The sequence below is a fragment of the Scophthalmus maximus genome, chromosome 13, assembly GCF_022379125.1.
Source record: "Scophthalmus maximus strain ysfricsl-2021 chromosome 13, ASM2237912v1, whole genome shotgun sequence".
In the NCBI taxonomy this organism is placed as follows: Eukaryota; Metazoa; Chordata; class Actinopteri; order Pleuronectiformes; family Scophthalmidae; genus Scophthalmus; species Scophthalmus maximus.
The window spans coordinates 14,272,380-14,289,824 of record NC_061527.1 but is presented as its reverse complement, the minus strand read 5'-3'; the positions used below and the strand labels follow the sequence as shown (position 1 = coordinate 14,289,824).

The 17,445-nt window shown below is 40.8% G+C and overlaps 1 protein-coding gene and 1 long non-coding RNA gene across 2 annotated transcripts; one reads left to right on the top strand and one right to left on the bottom strand.

The window, feature by feature from the left end:
• The first annotated feature begins 95 nt into the window (after nt 1-95).
• On the top strand, nt 96-16,327 carry ghrhrl (growth hormone releasing hormone receptor, like). Its single transcript, XM_035646927.2, has 13 exons — nt 96-1,056; nt 6,701-6,806; nt 7,271-7,378; nt 8,035-8,126; nt 9,002-9,105; nt 9,408-9,540; nt 9,788-9,941; nt 11,785-11,845; nt 12,580-12,649; nt 12,929-13,020; nt 13,841-13,970; nt 14,898-14,939; nt 15,780-16,327. Exons 1-13 carry the CDS (start codon nt 1,018-1,020, stop codon nt 15,879-15,881), a joined length of 1,233 nt encoding a protein of 410 aa, XP_035502820.2. The 5' UTR covers nt 96-1,017; the 3' UTR covers nt 15,882-16,327.
• Nucleotides 925-9,149, bottom strand: LOC118317867. Its single transcript, XR_004795550.2, has 5 exons — nt 9,017-9,149; nt 7,987-8,180; nt 7,524-7,666; nt 7,239-7,434; nt 925-1,080 (listed from the first exon to the last, which is right to left on the bottom strand). It is a non-coding gene; the product is annotated as an uncharacterized LOC118317867 (long non-coding RNA).
• Nucleotides 16,328-17,445: the final 1,118 nt, after the last annotated feature.

Sequence of the window (17,445 nt, the reverse complement as noted above, 5' to 3'; positions counted from 1 at the left end):
ATCAGAAAAATCGAATTATACCGCCTCACTCAGAAATGAAGACTTGATAATTGAATGACATTTGGGAACAGCTCACACACCTTCTGAATTGACAGTTGCCATCTGGAGACGGTGCATCACAGTGTCTTACAAATGCCCTTAGCCATTTAATTGATTAAGTTTGGAAGTTATCTTGCTATGTAATGTATCACAACTTCACTTTCAGATCTCAGGCATGTGACAGTGGTGGCAAAGCTGGAAATGCCTTGAGGTTTATGCTGTGGTGCGGAGACCTGACACAAGAGCCTGCGTTTTAAATGTCAGATGTGACGGCAAAGCTCCAGATCCGAGCGAACCTTATAGTTATCTGGGAAAGTTGCCATCTGAGCTCGATCTTGACTGTTTCCAATTGACCAATTGACAATTTATCTTTCACAAGAGTGATTGACTTAACTTTCCAATGCCTTTGTGTTTCAGCCCTGAAATGTCATTTTTCACAACTATTAGCAACTGTGACTGATTATTTCTAAAGCACGTATTTGACAATATAGTTTAATCGTGCAAGGCAGGTAGTGTGGTGTAGTGTTTGTGTCTAGCGACACAGTCAGGATGCATTGTAACCATCACTTTACGCTCAGTTATAAAGCTAAAAGGCTGCGGTAGGAGCTGACTCCATCCTTCAGAATAAAAGTAAAACGTGTCTCCTCACAGTTGCGACACAATGGGTTGATTCGATTTAATTCCCCACCGTTCACCTAGTGTGAGTAGCATTTATTTTCACGGCTATGGATATATCCCCAAAAATAATTAATGCACAACTATTTCTTTTTGCAGCTTGGGGCGAGGCTTTTATTCTGAAAACAAACACAGGGACGCCTGCATTATGACTGCATGGCTTGATGATGAGATGTTTCATTCTCACCTGGGGAGAGAGGCTGACAGAGGCTGAGCATCCCGTCCTGCCGGAGGGTGATAGTGATGCAGTGTCGTTGAGGAAAGCGCCACGCTGGAGTGAGCGGAGGACACTGCACCTTCATCATGTCCTGGATGTTTCTCACTCTGTGTTTGGCTCCAACTGTGAGTGATTTACTGTTACTTCATCTGTGTGTGTGAGAGAGAGAGAGAGAGAGAGAGAGAGAGATCATTGCCACGTAAAACTTAATAGAGTTTTTTTCCTGGAAAAAACTGAACAACTGCATTTGACATATTTGTGCAAAATGACCTGAGGCTGATGATGATGAAACACAATCAAAATACATAAAACAGTTTGGTCCAGCACGTGAGCCGAAGCTCCATGCAGGAGAGTATTTCATTAATGTGATAGTGTGTATTATTATTATTATTATTATTAACACCACAACATTGGTCTCTGCACGTGTGATCATGATTTTTATATGTAGCATCTGCTTTCATATTAACTCAAAATCAATGTAGAGCAGATTGATATTGGATGAAAGGACTCAGTGTGTGTATCTGTGCCTGCGAATATTGTGTAGTAAATGCATATATACACATAAATATAGTGTATCTGGCAAAATGCTGATCACTGACTGCATTCTGGTTCAAATTGAAAATATTTCTTATATAGTTAAGTCAAACTTTGCATCAACAAAACAATTGTTTACTTTGCTGTGGGAAACTGGGATCCACACTTTTCACAATTTTCTGCCACTTTACAGACCAAATGTCCTGCAGAAAAATAATCACATATTTATGCTGTTTTTATCTGTGACTGGCTGTTGTTTCATTATATTCTTGTGCTGTAGTTGTAGTCACTTTCCATTTGTGTGTGTGTGTGTGTGTGTGTGTGTTTGTGTGTGTGTGTGTGTGTTTGTGTGTGTGTGTGTGTGTGTGTGTGTGTGTGTGTGTGTGTGTGTGTGTGTGTGTGTGTGTGTGTGTGTGTGTGTGGACAGTAAGGTCTCGCTATAATTAAAATATAGTGTTCAGGCATTCACATCTAAAACGTGCACACGCAAAAAGTGATTAGTGTAGGGAATGTGAGATTTACTGTTAAATGAAAAAAACATGAAATTTCTACACACACGCACACAAATGCACACACAAAGAGATACATTTTTATTCTGTACAAATGGGTTGATTTTTGTAGTTCATGGTACATTGTTTTATGATTTATGTATGTCTGTGCAGTTGTGTGTGAGTGTGTAGGTTGACTTCCAAGGAATACGGCACAGAGCGCCAAGAACAAGGTGATTGTAGGAGGAAGGGATGGCAAGGGATGTAAGAACACAACTGCATACTGTATCCACACCCACACACACGCACGCACACATCTTATTGAAATCAGTAAAGTGGATTAAACGGGACAGATCTATTTACAGTTTAGTTTGTACAATTTGTTTTAGTAAATCAACCATGAAGGAGCAAGACAGACAGCAAACAGTACACATGTCGCACATTCACACACCAACACTTACAACATCGTTGTGGGACTATTATTACATGGCCGCCTTGCGAATTTCCATAACAGAATAGAAATATGAGAAGCAGGCAAACGGCTGGTGTGACGATCACCATGCCAGAGAGAGAGAAGGAGAACAGGGCAGACACTCATCACTGTGATCCATTTCATTCTGTCCAGTATGTTCCCTCTCCCTGCTCAGGACCGCAGAGAATTTTAATGAACGCACACAGGACATGCACACGCACACGCACAAACCTAATCACTGAAAATAATCACATACAAGACCATTAGTTTGGCCGGTCTCTAGTCTTATGAATGTTTAAACAGAACCTGAGAAATGAAAGAAAAAATAAAAGAAAGAAAAATGACAAGGAAAATAATGAAAAACGATAACAAAGAAATATTTTTGACTCAGTACTGTAAAGTTTAAACATGCATCTTACTCATATGAACTAAATTCACTGAAGCTCAAAGCTGATGGACTATACTTGGTTGCGTTTTTGTACAGTTGCATATAGTTTGACATTTTGGGATAGACACCTGGATTTCTATCACAAGATTTAAGTTAGATAAGATTGATGCTTGTCTGTTTGTAAGAAAAATATGAAACTCGTGTCCAGCAGCCGGTTAGCTCAGCATTGCATAAAGCCTGGAAACAGGAAAACAGGTAGTTAAGCAACAAAAGTTAGAAATGTAGACTGGCTCCCCTGGCTCCAGCTTCACATATGTTCCATCCAGTTACGACAGCGCATACGTATGTTTCCCAAAAAAGTCAAACAAGTACATCAATTCATGAACTCCTGAGACTGGCTGTTTTTGTGCTCTTCTTCCGATCGGCTGAACATGTTTTATATTTTTTTATACAGTGCTGGAGTGCTGCGGTGTGAAAGTGCGCCCCATTTGCTGTTCAAAATAGAAGGAAACATCTGCAAAGTGAGCCCAATCCGATGGCCCCTTTTTGGGTAGTTAGTGGATAATGGGCTTCACCTCTCAGAGTGCATTTTTACAGCAGACTGCATGCGGCACCCTGAATGTGTGAAGGGGACCCTGGCTTTGCATTTATTTTCATAGATCATATTATCCAGCCTTACCTTATACGCAGCAACCCATCTATCCCTATCTCCGTTACTATGTCTTAACTGCAGCAGAGTGCCTCACTTTATCCCATCATGCAGCTGAAATGCGTGAGCACGCCGCGCTCCCTCAGGGCTCGTCACCACCAAGTCTTGACTTTCGCCTAAACACCTCACGCGCTGCCATTCAAAGCTTTGCTCACGTCCTCTCGCGCGCCCCCCATCCTTACGTAGGACCAAAGGTCTGCGGAGCGTCCTCTTTGCATGTAAACAGGGGAGGACACGTGAACAGAACGTGGCTGCCGACTGACAGCCACGCTGATCAGCGACAACATAAAAAAGCGGTGACTGGTTTTCCTGTTGTGGCGTTTGTCAGTGCGATTTAAGCCGATGATTTTTGTCTGTGCACATTTGGATTCAAATTCTCCAGTAATTCAATGCTCAGCTGGTGAATTAAAGCAATATAACCAAAGAGATGGGAGAAAATAACATCTTTCTACATACATATCCTACCCTGAAGCACAATTATTGCAAACTCTGACTGTCTGAATTCTTCTCTGCAGGAGTCACAGTAGACCTTTTCTTTTTCGTTCATACGTCCCTTCCCTGCTTTTCAACAGGAGGGGCAGTAATTGCACAGTAACACCTCTCATTAGATTATTAGCATTGCATTAGGAACAAAGAGGACTGGTAGTGATTTGCTCAGGTTGTTTCCAACACAGCCATTCATTGATGGATGGCAGATTGCATATTTTTCTTCCCACTTACTTAAACAAAAACATTTTCTGTCCAGCAACTGTCAGGATAATTGTGCTCAGTTCCACTATAGTTTTCTGCGCCGTGTTTATTCTGCAGGTCTTTTTTTGATACAGGAGTTACAAAAGGTGGTTTATCATTCTGTGTGGCTGCTTCCCAAGAATCTCATTATGTCTCAGTGTGTGTGTGTGTGTGTGCATGTGTGTGTGTGTGTGTGTGCATGTGTGTGTGTGTGTGTGTGTGTGTGTGTGTGTGTGTGTGTGTGTGTGTGTGTGTGTGTGAGAGAGAGAGAGAGAGAGAGAGATGTGAATATGTTGACAGGTTAGACACAAAATGAGGACAGAGGGCTGAGGTGAGTGATTGTGTTGGAGAAACAGGAGTGAAGATTTTCAGTTCAAACCAATTTCACATCTATTTCTTTAGTTGGACTTCTCGTTGCATCAGTGCTGATTTGACTCTGGTGTGTTCGGGGTTTAAATCCTTCCAACAATCTGGCTGTCGATGAGAATCTCAAAGGCAGACGGTCACTTCTTTATCTATACATGTACGACTGACACTTCTTTAGGATATTTTTTTTAGCGTGTGTTCCTTCGAAGAATTTCCCTTGTTCAAATCCAAAAATCCCTACCCTTGTTTTTATAATGATAAAAACCTTGTTGTTGGCAGTTTACCTCATGTCATTACCTGACAAACCCATAGATCTCTTTCATGGAAATGCTTCTTACACACAACCAGTTCGTCTTATCGGCATGACACTGGGGAAGCTGGTCCAGCGGGAGCATCTGCGGTCCCACAGGAATTTGGCTTCTGAAGCGTTTCATTAAGAGTTTGGTTGCATCTTGTTATAATGAGATCTGTTTTCCCTCTGGTCTTTCCTAATAAGACGGAACTGAGCTGAAACGAGGACTAAAGTCTGTGCAGTATGACGATCAGTAACACAGATGACTTAATTAAGGCTGCGTCTGCAACTTGTTGTGATGTCCTGTCACGTTTCATTTAATGTACAACTTCTAAAACCAAAGGCACAACTCAGATATTAGAGCCCCCAATTAACTCTATTAACACACACACACACACACACACACACACACACACAAACACACTAATGAAAGAATCTTCTCCAACATGCCAGCACCTAAAAAGTCCATTATGCCTGGATGGGTGAATTAAAAGGAACAGACAGAAACTCGAGTGGCGATACCATGCAAGACATTTCATCAGGAAACAACCAGTTGCAAGTATGTTGTCTGAGTTCACGAAAACAAGACCCAGAACTGCAGCTCTGACCTTTAGATTCAGACACCAGTTGACTGGCAGCATAAAGAAAAATAAAAAAAGCTACTGAATTGAACCCATAGTGGTGTAGCCCATTCAAAATAGATACTTCTCTCACGTCCAGGTGTTTGTTGTAGGTACAGAGATATAACCCCTTTATTAAATAAAGAAAAAGCAGTGGTACATTTAAGTGATAAAATACTAAGAATTGACATCACTTTCAAACTTCAGTTGATAGTTTTGTAAAAAAGGTATCTTTGCTCACCTGACTTTTCCATTTGGCAATTTAAGGCAGTATAATGTTGATTTGATTCATGGGCTCCTTTGCTAATGTGGGAATAAATACTGTACAGACCACATGAAGCTGAGCTGACAATCTAACACCACACTGCAAAGCAGCACTGTGGAAACCTCCCGACGGATATTACTCCTTCTACCAAACACAAGTGTTCTTTATTCAAATCTATACGTGTGCTTTGATGCTATAGTAGCTACAGTAAGGGAAGCTCCTTTTCACACTATGATCAAAACCAAACCCTAGTTTCAACACTGTCTCCTCTCTACGGCTCCCATTGCCAACAACAACAACAACATCTGGTGCATTAGCTGCTTCTGTGTTCAAGCACACTTCATTCTAATTAAGGCTTGCAGCACAATAAGTACACAGAAGATAACATGTAAACATATGTGTATGAAGATAAGGTGCAAACAGTTAATATTATACATTTTTTGAATTGAATTGTATAGTGTATAAAAACTTGATTTTTTCTTATCTGCTTCAGTCCAACATAAATGTCAATGCTTAGTCTGTTTCGATTCGACATCAGGACACAGAGGGATGAACAGGGGCAGACAAACACTGGAGAGTCGAGACAATCATATATGTCCCGAGGGACAAACTAATTTAATGAATTTCCCGAGCTTGCACTCTGAGCATATAGTGGGAGATTGTTTTTTCTCTGCTAATGCCGCCAACAGAAACATGTGCAGGGGTTATTGTTTTAGTGGGAAAGCTGTTCCTGCTGAAGAGTCACTGTCCTTTATAAACTGAGTGATTTCCCCGCCCCCCGTACAGATTGAAGACCCTTTTGTGTATTTAAGCCACTACGTCCTTTGCCTAAATGTCTGTATATATCTCTGATATGGAGCATTCCCTCATTTTGTGCTTCCTTTCTTCCTTCTCTACCACCTCTAGGCTTTATCGAGCCTGCATCCTGAATGTGAGTTCATATATCAGTTGGAGAAAGAGGAGCATCGCTGCCTCCAGTTCATTGTGGCGCAGGCCAACAGAAGCCACGAAGGTGTGTTTCCCTTTTTTTAAATCACCCTATAGAATCTTAACTGGAATCAGTGCTTCCCCAGTAGTTTCAGGGGAGATTCTTGATGGCATCTCAACCGCAGAATGAAAATCATTTGAGTGATTTATCACTGTGGTGCCTCTGTAGAAGAGATTTATGTATGTGATCTATCTCAAGATAAATGTCTTGCTTGGGGACCTACAGTTCTCCCTCCTTCCTGTCTTAATGCAGTTTACATAGAGACATGTCATGGCTTTAATAAATGTTATTGGAAGTAACTTGCATGATACACTCCATTTACTTCTACTGTATCTCCATGAGTTCATATTCAAACAACTGTGCATTTCCGGCGGTGATGTGTGACACAGTAACCTGTCTAATTAATTAGCTGGACAGACAAACTTTTACTTGTTTTCCTTTTCTTTTCTGTTTTACCTTCACTCTCCTCCTAAACTTCTTCCGAAAAGGTTGTCGGGCATTTTGGGATGCAGTCGTTTGTTGGCCTCACGCAGGCATTGGAGACACGGTCCACAGAGGTTGTCCTGCAGTCCTATCCCTCTTCAGAAACAACACAGGTGAAGGTCGAAGGTCGAAGGTGATAGATGAATAGTTCAAGTCACTGAAGTTCATCCTGAGGGAAACGTAAATGTGTCAACAGAAATTCCGTGGCATTCCAGCTTCTTTTGAGACAAGTCACTCAAAACATGATGCCAAACTCACGGTGGATGAAATGTCAGCAGGATCAATGCTCTGGGGGCCATCCATGTCTGAAGAGAATTTCTTGGCAGCTCATCAATAGTTGTTGAGATATTTCATGAATAAATCCCAAATGCAAACCTCACCAGCCAGAGGTAAAGGTGCCTCTGGCAAACATGAATGTCAAACCTTTGTGTCAATCCAGATATTGCCCAGGTGTAGAGAAAACTTTAAGAATCTTGAGGTGCCACTGAAAAAAGGTCAGGATCTCCAGAGTCAATGGAATTTGTCTCCACCCTGAATGTCAGTTTATGATTTAATGGCGCTTCATCCCAAAGTTGTTTTTATACATTTCCGTCGGAAATAAATCAGTGGGCCGAACGACACAGCGACCCTGAGAGCCACTGCTCTAGTACGGTCAAATGCATTTTACCTGAATATGTATTTCTCTGTGTTTCCTGTGTAGTCATTCTAATCTGAAATTCACCTCTTTATGGCTGAGTTGAATTCTTGATGTCTTCACCTTTCACCTCAGGTGCAGTGAGCCGCAACTGCACCGCCGGAGGTTGGTCCCGGCCCTTCCCACCGTACCACATCGCCTGCAGCGTGGATGATGACATTCCCGAGGTGAGAGTCGCAGGTCAAGGGCGACACAGAGGTCAGACCGGGGAATGAGAGACCCTAGAGCGAGGGTGCAAAGGTCAGGGGGAAGAGTTGGAAACGGGGGCAGAAGCAGCAGGAAGAAGGAGACAACCAACAGAGCGGGAGACAACATTATGTTGTAGCTTTAGCAGTCAACAAAAGCAAAGTAAGACACTAACGTAAGGCACCAGTTTAGGATTTCATATCACAATTCTATCACTGATAGGCAGATATCAGAATGCTCCATAATAATTGATTGTATTATTATTATTTTATTTATTTTGGTTTATACCACTGGTGTTACAGGTATAGCAAGCAACAAAAAACATCTGAAATAAAAATGTATACGTGTTTCTCTCTGGTAGTTGAGTTCCGAACGTAGTGTTACTGGTTCGCTGCCTCTCGAGACTAAAAGAGAAAATCTACTCAGATATAAGTACACATCATCTGTGAAAACACTTTAGCGAGGCAAAAAGTTGAATCGAATGTCACCCATTAGGTAATAGCTGAAATTACCTGGTTTCAAAGAGAGTATGACGCTCGCCGCTGTTTTTGGACGATAATCATGAGAAATGACTACAGAGCCGTACAGATAATCTTTGTCGAGAGTTTGAAAAGAGCTCTTTAGTCTTCCACAAGCACGGGTGGAAAGACGTCTAACTTTCTGAGTTGATCCAGTCCAGCCACACAGCCTCGACACAGTGGTGCAGTCACCTCTTGAATACATCTGAGTCCTATGAACTAATCTGCAGTCTAGTCTCATTTGGACACAATACAATCGTTCTGAAGCCTGACAGCGTTTTGAAATGCATTGATTTGATTTCACGAGTGTAACTTCCTTCCGCAAAATCTGCTTTCAGACGGAAGAGTCATACTTTGCCACTGTGAGGCTGATATACACCGTCGGCTACAGCCTTTCTCTGGTGGTGCTGGCGGTTGCTGTGCTGATCCTGTTGCTCTTCAGGTACAAACAGATTACTGACAAATTCAAAGGAAAGACAGACGGGGCAGCTACCTGGAGTTTGCTTTAACAGACACAACTACCTCGTTCTGGCTTTGATCTGTCCAAAGTATACATGTTTTTGTATATACTGTTGTCATCATCATCATCACTAGTAATAGAAATGATGTTTTCCCTATAATTTGTCGTCATATATTCAGTGGTTTTCGTTCCTTACACAGTCAACATGATTAACATTGTTTTGTACTTTTGCATTATCTTTTTCGCTCAAAACCGACATGTTTGCTTCTTTTTTTTCCCGACAGGAGGCTACGTTGTGCCAGGAACTTCATTCACATCCAGCTTTTCATTGCGTTTATCCTGAAATCCACGGCAGTGTTCATCAAGGATGCCACTCTGTTCTCAAGTGACGACATCAACCACTGCACCCTTTCCACGGTAAGATAATGACGTTTGAATATGCACTTATTATAAGTCGCTTTGGACAAAAGTTTCTGCTAATGTAATGTAATGTACTGTAATGTAATTAAAACAAGAGGGCCTTTGCATATTTCCCTGCTTTCATATTTACGCATCGCCCCCATCACATATTGCTTGCACGGCTCCTCTCACATACTAATTTTTACTTGCACTTCCTTCTGTCCTCTTCTTTCCTGTTATTTTTGTTGTTGTTGTTTCCGTCCAGTTCGCCTGTAAGGCCTCTGTGGTCTTCTGTCACTACTGTGTAATGGCAAACTTTTTCTGGCTCCTGGTGGAGGCGCTCTACCTCAATTCCCTGCTGCTCTCCTCTTTCAGTCACAGCCGGCGATGCCTGTGGGGCTTCAGCCTGCTGGGATGGGGTGAGAAACCCGGACCTTCAATTTCCCGGACATTTGTTTCTGCTGAGCTGCAGATTTAATCTTAAGAGTTTTACACAGTAGATATTAAGTAGATATTACACATTTGAAATACAGGATCCTTTATTATACTCACTATACTATACAATATAAGGGGACAAGATCATTTGTATTTTATACATATTTGAGTTTTCATCTCTATATTAAATGTATGCTGGCTCAAGGTGAGTTATACTTTCAAATAAAAATGAGCTTTATGCTTGAATAAACATGCCTGAAAAGTTTGAGAGTTCAGTCAGGTCTTTTTCTGTCTGGCACCACTGCTACTTATTCTGTTTATACAGCCAGGACATTATGTTCAGGATGAGTTGCTGCTTTTTTGATCTCTGTGAAATAGATGCGTTTTTTTTTATCAATATCCCTATAATTTGATGCCCTAGAGACTGTTATTCCTTTTTGGAGTGCTGAAATATAAATGTGCTGCATCTGGTGTGGAACATAACCCTTTATTTTGGAAACTACTGTATCTGCCTTGTGCTGAAGATATTAAAAATTTAAATGAGGATTTTTGTTCACATATAATAAATCTTCCATATAGTATTGCTACTTACAATATTTGGGTATTTTAAAAAAAAAGCAGACTGCAGTACATAAGTTTAATATTTTGATATTTACTTTATGTCTCCACACAGTGCCACTTACTGAAACATTTGGAATCTTGCCTTTTTTTTACTACCAAATAGCATGGATGTATTTGCAAATAATATATAATTCCAACCACTCTTATCAATGTCATGCCAACGGGCCTAAGATCTCAAACTGAGAGCCACATAAACACTGTAACACACAGCATCGTCCTCCAGAATCAGAAGACTGAGTAAAGACGTCTCACAGTTTTGTTTTTTAAAGGGCTTTCACATCTGTCTTTAGGGACAACGAGGAAGACAGACAGACATCGACCAACATCCCCAGCTTATTACATTAATAAAGACAGGAACTCTCCTGGCTGAGTGGCCACTGTAATTACCAACACAAAACAAATTTAAGATTATATCCCTGTGGTGGCCACTTATATCTTCTTTGATTAAGTTTGTAGGTGGAATGTTTTGTTGATTCCTTAAGAATTTGAATTATATGAAATAAGGTTAGTTCCATGCACTAGCAAGCACTCGCTGCCATTTACTTCGGTATTTGTCTCAGTGGTAGTGAGGCACGATGAGAACTTCCACATATTGTACAAGTATACTGCTATAGCCACTGAATTGTTGCATTTACTTTGAGTTCTTGCTGCACAGATTGATGCTGACATTCAGCCAACAGGCTCACACACTGGTAACTGTGTAACTACAATTCAGCCAACTCTGTCAAGGCGTCTTATTGGACCTTTGTGAAAGACTGACAACTCTTTATAGACTTTTGTAACTCTGTGGACTTTATGTATGTATATCATTTCTGTGATCGCCCTCCCTTGTGTCTTGGTTTATGTAAAGTCACCTTCTTGTGATCCACGTGTTGTGTGCATCTTGGGTTTTGTATTTCCTGTATAATTTTGTAATTCATTTCCTGTGCTCCTGGGTCTGGTTTTCTGTGTAGCACTGTGTCTCAATGTTTAAGCCATGCCATGCGTCAGTGTCCAAGTTTCTGAGTTAAGTTTCGGATCTCCTAAGTTTGAGTTTTTGTTTATTTTTCACCCCTAAGAGACTGGACGTCTGTTTTGTTTCCTTTTATTAAATACCTTCCCCCCTAACCCACTTAAACCCACCGTGACAAACTCAATGTGTATGTGTCTGTGTGTGTATTTATTGCATCGCATTGATATTAGTTTTTGTTTTCTATCTTACCACAGGTGTACCTGTGCTCTTCATCACCCTGTGGATTGGATCCAGGCTGTATTTTGAGGACACAGAGTTCGTATAACCCTACACTATACCATTTCCATCACACAATTATTTATTTATTCTATACATTTTTCGGATTTACCAATGTCCAAGATTGCATTCTAAAATCAAGAGTGCAACTGTTAAAACCAGTGTGGCACTAAAAAAAATAAAACGTGTTTCATCATATACAGCATTGCTGTATTACAATATATTTTCCTCTATTTAAAATTCACACTCATTTTGTGGGGATGCGCGGTGGTGTAGTGGTTAGCACCTTTGCCTCACAGCAAGAAGGTTCTAGGTTCGAATCCTGGTTCAAACCAACCAGGGCCTTTCTGTGTGGAGTTTGCATGTTCTCCTCGTGTATGTGTGGGTTCTCTCCGGGTTCTCTGGCTTCCTCCCACAGTGCAAAGACATGCAGAATGGGGTTAGGTTCATTGGAGACTCTAAATTGACCGTAGGTGTGAATGTGAGAGTGAACGGTTGTCCGTCTCTGTATGTGGCCCTGCTGGTGACCTGTCCAGGGTGAACCCCGACTCTCGCCCAACGTTAGCTGGGATTGGCTCCAGCCCCTCCGAGACCCTTAAATGGATAAAGCGGTAGACGATGGATGGATGGACTCATTTTGTGCTCACTATAATTTCCTCCTCGCTTGGATTGTTTTTTATTCTACAGTTAGCTGAATTCATTGTCCATCACCCTGGAAGAGAACTTGCGCTGACTGATTAAGATGCATTTTGCAAAATGTTTTTTCCGCACAGATGTTGGGACATCAACGAGAACTCGCCCTATTGGTGGATCATCAAGGGACCAATTGTTGTGTCTATTGCGGTAAATGCCCCCATTGTGCCGAAACAAACAAAGCCATCAGAACGATGGACCCTCATTTATGCACCCAGCAGATTACACATTGTTGTGCAGATGGTTTGTTTACATTCTTTTTAGAGATGGATTCTGAGGGAAAAAAAATCTTTTGTGCACACTTGGCTACCCATATTGTTGCCATGACATTCAGTAATCACACTGCGTAAGCAGCATTTGTTGTAATACCTGTCAAGCCCATTAAAGTATTGTTCCTTCATTTTTCATTCTTCCCTTTTCTATCAACAGGTAAATTTTATGCTCTTCATGAACATCGTGAGAATCCTAATACAGAAGCTCAATCCTCGGCTGATCCAGTTCAATAACTCCTCTCAGTACAGGTAATCCTTTACTTGCAGACACAATATAAGTGAGTGACCTCTGCAGTGATGCAATATCTTCTACTTTAGTCATTACTGCACTTTGAATACAGAAATACTCTACCCATAAATTACCAACTGAGAAATTACCAGCTATGACTTGCTTTAATCTAATGTAGCTTCCATGTTCTCCTAACGCATCTTGCTTTTTTAAAGCTGCATCTGTGTAACTTTCTTTTTCTTTTTAAGCATTTTTATAGTCTGATTGGCAGATTTTGAAATTGTTTTCTGATAAGTAGACACTTTGGTGTTTTCAACGGTGAAAACTGTTGCTACACCACAGTGGGAGATTCATTCAGTAACCACAAGCGTTTGGCCACATCTACCTTTCCACCTCCCAAGAGGCCTGTCATGATTTCTAATTGAAATAGGCTCAATAATTGGCTGAAAGTTTTCAGGCACATCATGCATCTCTGGATCTTGAATAGCCATACCTGAGGTAAGTTAAGTGAGGCTTGACTTTTTATTACACCAGCCAGATTAGTATGTGCCCCTACACATACACATTTTAATATTCTCACTTAGAATCGTGCACCTGCTACTTCAGCCACTCACAAACAAAAGCAGTGTTCAGACTGATGCATGCACACACACACACACACACACACACACACACACACACACACACACGTATCCTCTTGACTGACATCTGATGATTAGCGTGTCTGTATGCAGGATGCTATCTAGAGCAGCATTCAGATAAGATATGCAGTAAATGGCTCCGTTGGGTACCTTCACCTCCTGCATCTTTGTTTTTTTTTCCCTTGCTTGTGCGAAACAGACGCCTGACTAAGTCCACCCTCCTCCTCATCCCTTTGTTTGGCACTCACTACATGTTCTTCAATTTTCTGCCTGACTACTTCAGCATTAACCTGCGGCTCTGTTTCGAGCTCTGCTTGGGATCCTTCCAGGTACAACTGCACCGTACGGCATGAACACTCAATATTCTCACAGTGATATATTGTACAGCATGCTCGCATACACTGAAAACACACTCCCCTGCCAATACCCATGATGTAATCTCTTTACGTAGTGTATATTGTTTTAACCCTCAGTGATTGAAATAGGCTGTTCAGAGGAAAGGTATTGAAATTTCAACTGGAAATTCTCTTTAATACAAACAACACTATGTAAAAAAAGATGAATGCCTATAGGTGCAGTGGTTTGGTCTTAATGCAACGCACTCAAACCGCTAACAAGCTGACGTAAGGTTTCCCATTATCCTAGTTAATTCTGGAAGCATGCTAACAGTTCTGTGAAGATTCGAGGCGTGTTATTTTTAAGTCCCTTTAATTGAATTTGCAGAAGGTTGCTTGGTACTTGGTCTTTACATCTGCCAGAGACATGGAAAAGTAAAATAGCTTCCGCCACTTCATGTCACATCTGGCGCAAGCTGGTTTGATTCCCAGCTCCCCGAATTGGATTATTTATCCTGTGCTCCCCGATGTCGAGAATTCAAATTAATTAAGGGTGTGAAATAAGTATTAAATCTTTTAATTACAACACTGCCCATTTCGCTGTAACACAGGCTTTGTGAATAAAAGAGGTGAAATGGCTAAGACCAATTTCATCCTGCGTGTTTTGGTGTAAAGATAAGAGGAACTGCGGAAAGATTATACCTAGCTCACTGCTGGGTATTACAGAGATATGAATCAAGACCATTATCTTTTCCATTCTTGTTTGCTGGCAGCGGGAGCCGAACAATAGACCTGTAATTAATTCTCATTTTTCAGCCCATCAGCTCTCACTTTTGTCTGACATCTTAAAGCTAATCTCCACACCTCTTAATGATGTGGACTAGTCCGAAATGTTAATGATCAAAACCATCTCTTTTACAGGGGCTCCTTGTAGCAATCCTCTATTGCTTTCTCAATCAAGAGGTCAGTACAAGCCACACCACTCAAACATATATCTTAACATATTGAACAAATGCACACAGATAATTTACAGGTTTATCATGATCTCTGTGTACCCAGGTCACATGTCAGCATGGGGCGAGTAGATTGAAGTAGTCAGGGCCTAAAACGTAAAAAGAAAAAGAATCAGTTCTCTTCTCCTCATTGCGTAAGGAAAGGACCCAGAGCACTTATGTAACCACCGTGATTAATGTGAGGTCAACCCCAGACAGTGCGAGGGCAACACCAGTCTGGGTTTTACATTCACTACAAAATAACTCAAAACCCATGTTCATCTGTGCTTTAGGACCCCACAGGTTATACTTGATAGACTCTGAACTATCAAATAGACCAATGGATTATTTAAATTGATCTTAATCTCTATTCTTTCATCAACAAACCACTGTGGTTTATTAATGCATATTTTTTTGCTGCCAAGTGCCAAATTTCTTATGCTTTCAAAATGTCTCTGATACGAAAGTAAGAAATCAAATGATACCTTAATAACAAATAAATTGAGATTTTGTGTTTGACTTATACTAATCGACTTAGAGGGATTTTTGATCATGTTTTTAAAGTTTAAGGGAATAGCTGAACATTTTGGGAAACTTATTTTCTTTCTTGCCGAGAGTCAGATAAAAAAATATTCTAGTCCCATGTCTCTCTAGTACAATAGCTTGTCACACCTGTTATAGGAGTAAACTGTCCTTTCATTGTGTGTTTTTTGTGCTAAACATATAAAGCAAGAATCATTTATTGCATTCTTATTCAGGTCCAAACATTATATGTGGCCGGTGTGTCTGTGTTTGTGTTTGTGTCTGACAGGTCCAGAAAGAGGTCCACATGCAGTGGCTGAGGTGGCAGGAGAGGAGCTATGGCGTGGTGTCGCCTGCTGCTAAGGGCAGCCAGATGGACACGCCCTTCTAGAGTGTTCTGAAAATGCCGTAACCCTTTTTCCTGTCTGATCTAACTGTACTTTTAAAGCGGATTTGCTTCTGTGCATGTCATCATCTCTAATGGGCAGCACAGTTCGTACAAAACACCAGTTTATGGTGTCGATGCTCGTTAAGATACAGTACAACACGTTTAATTTACATTGTGGTAGATGCTTTAAGCTGTTTGAACATGTGATACTTGAGGCAGACTGTATCTTTTGACAGCCAAGTGACGCACAAATGATTCATCACTCAAGTTAAAATAATTCTGAACTGCTTGTTCAGCACACGTAAACTGAAAGTATGCATATGCTTTATTGTGATCTTTGTACTATGATCTTTTGTACTATATTTCGTCATTAATTCCTTTACAGTATGGATCAAAATTAAAATGACACACCCCTATTGATTGTGGTGTTGTCGAGTGCAGCTTCATAACCTTTGTGTGCGTGTCTGTTTGTCTTTTTTATTTTGGTTGCAATGAACATCTGTACTCTAGATTTCAATTTATTTTCAAACCACATTGTTGTATTTAACTTCAAAGGTTTACCTCCAGTAATATATATTGATGTGCATCTTCACTGGCACTGCCATCTCTGATTTATCACAGGACTGAAAAAGATTTCGAAGGATTTTTTAACCTGCTGCCTCAATCAGTTAGTTTATTTAGGCGTGTGTGGTTAATGTAGTTTTGTCACTTGAGTAATGGAACAACAACCACAGTCCAGTTGCTTCTGATTCAACACACTTGTGAATAACAATGATGAATGAGAATCTCTACAGACAGCTTAAGTAAAGGATCAGAATACTACTACTACCTGAAAGTCACACAGTTACACAAGCGAACCAACCAATGGAGGCAGCAGTGGTCAGACAGCAACTCCTGTGCCCTTAAAGGTAAATGTACTGCATTTGTCAATGGATCTTAAGTTAAACTCATATTCAGGCACATATCGCATAGCATATTGTACAGTACAGCGCTTTAAACTGCGTGGTAATACAAAGTATGATAAGAAAAAATACCTAGAGAATCAGATTAGCATTTGCATTATCTGTCTTTACATGTGTCATGAAGAATAAAGGCTACACAAACAATCCAAAATCATCTTTTTAAATGACGCGTCTCTATGATGTAATTGAAACATTTGCCCTTTAAGAGTGTATAAACTATAGCTGCTGCCAGACTGTTGTTTTTATAGTCACTTGGCTGGTGCTGCTGCTTTTCTCCTGCCTCTTTCTGCGATCATGTTTTAATGCCTTGTAAAAAACAAACAAACATGTTTTCTACCTCACATCATTACGGGTCTCTCTCTGCACACTTACACTTGCTTCACACAGCATATCATCTGCTCCTCCTTCTCCAGGCTCAGTGGAAGAAATGATGAATAGACTCAAAGATCAAACTTCAACGAGTCCCTCAATATTTTTGTGTGCTCAGTTTTATGTTTCTTTCTTATGACCTCCCGTCGTAAAGTCACCTTGAGCTCTCATCCCCGGTGTGGGACCGAGCCTCCTGATTGGCTCGCCGCCTCCTCCCCGTCGTCAGGGTTCACATC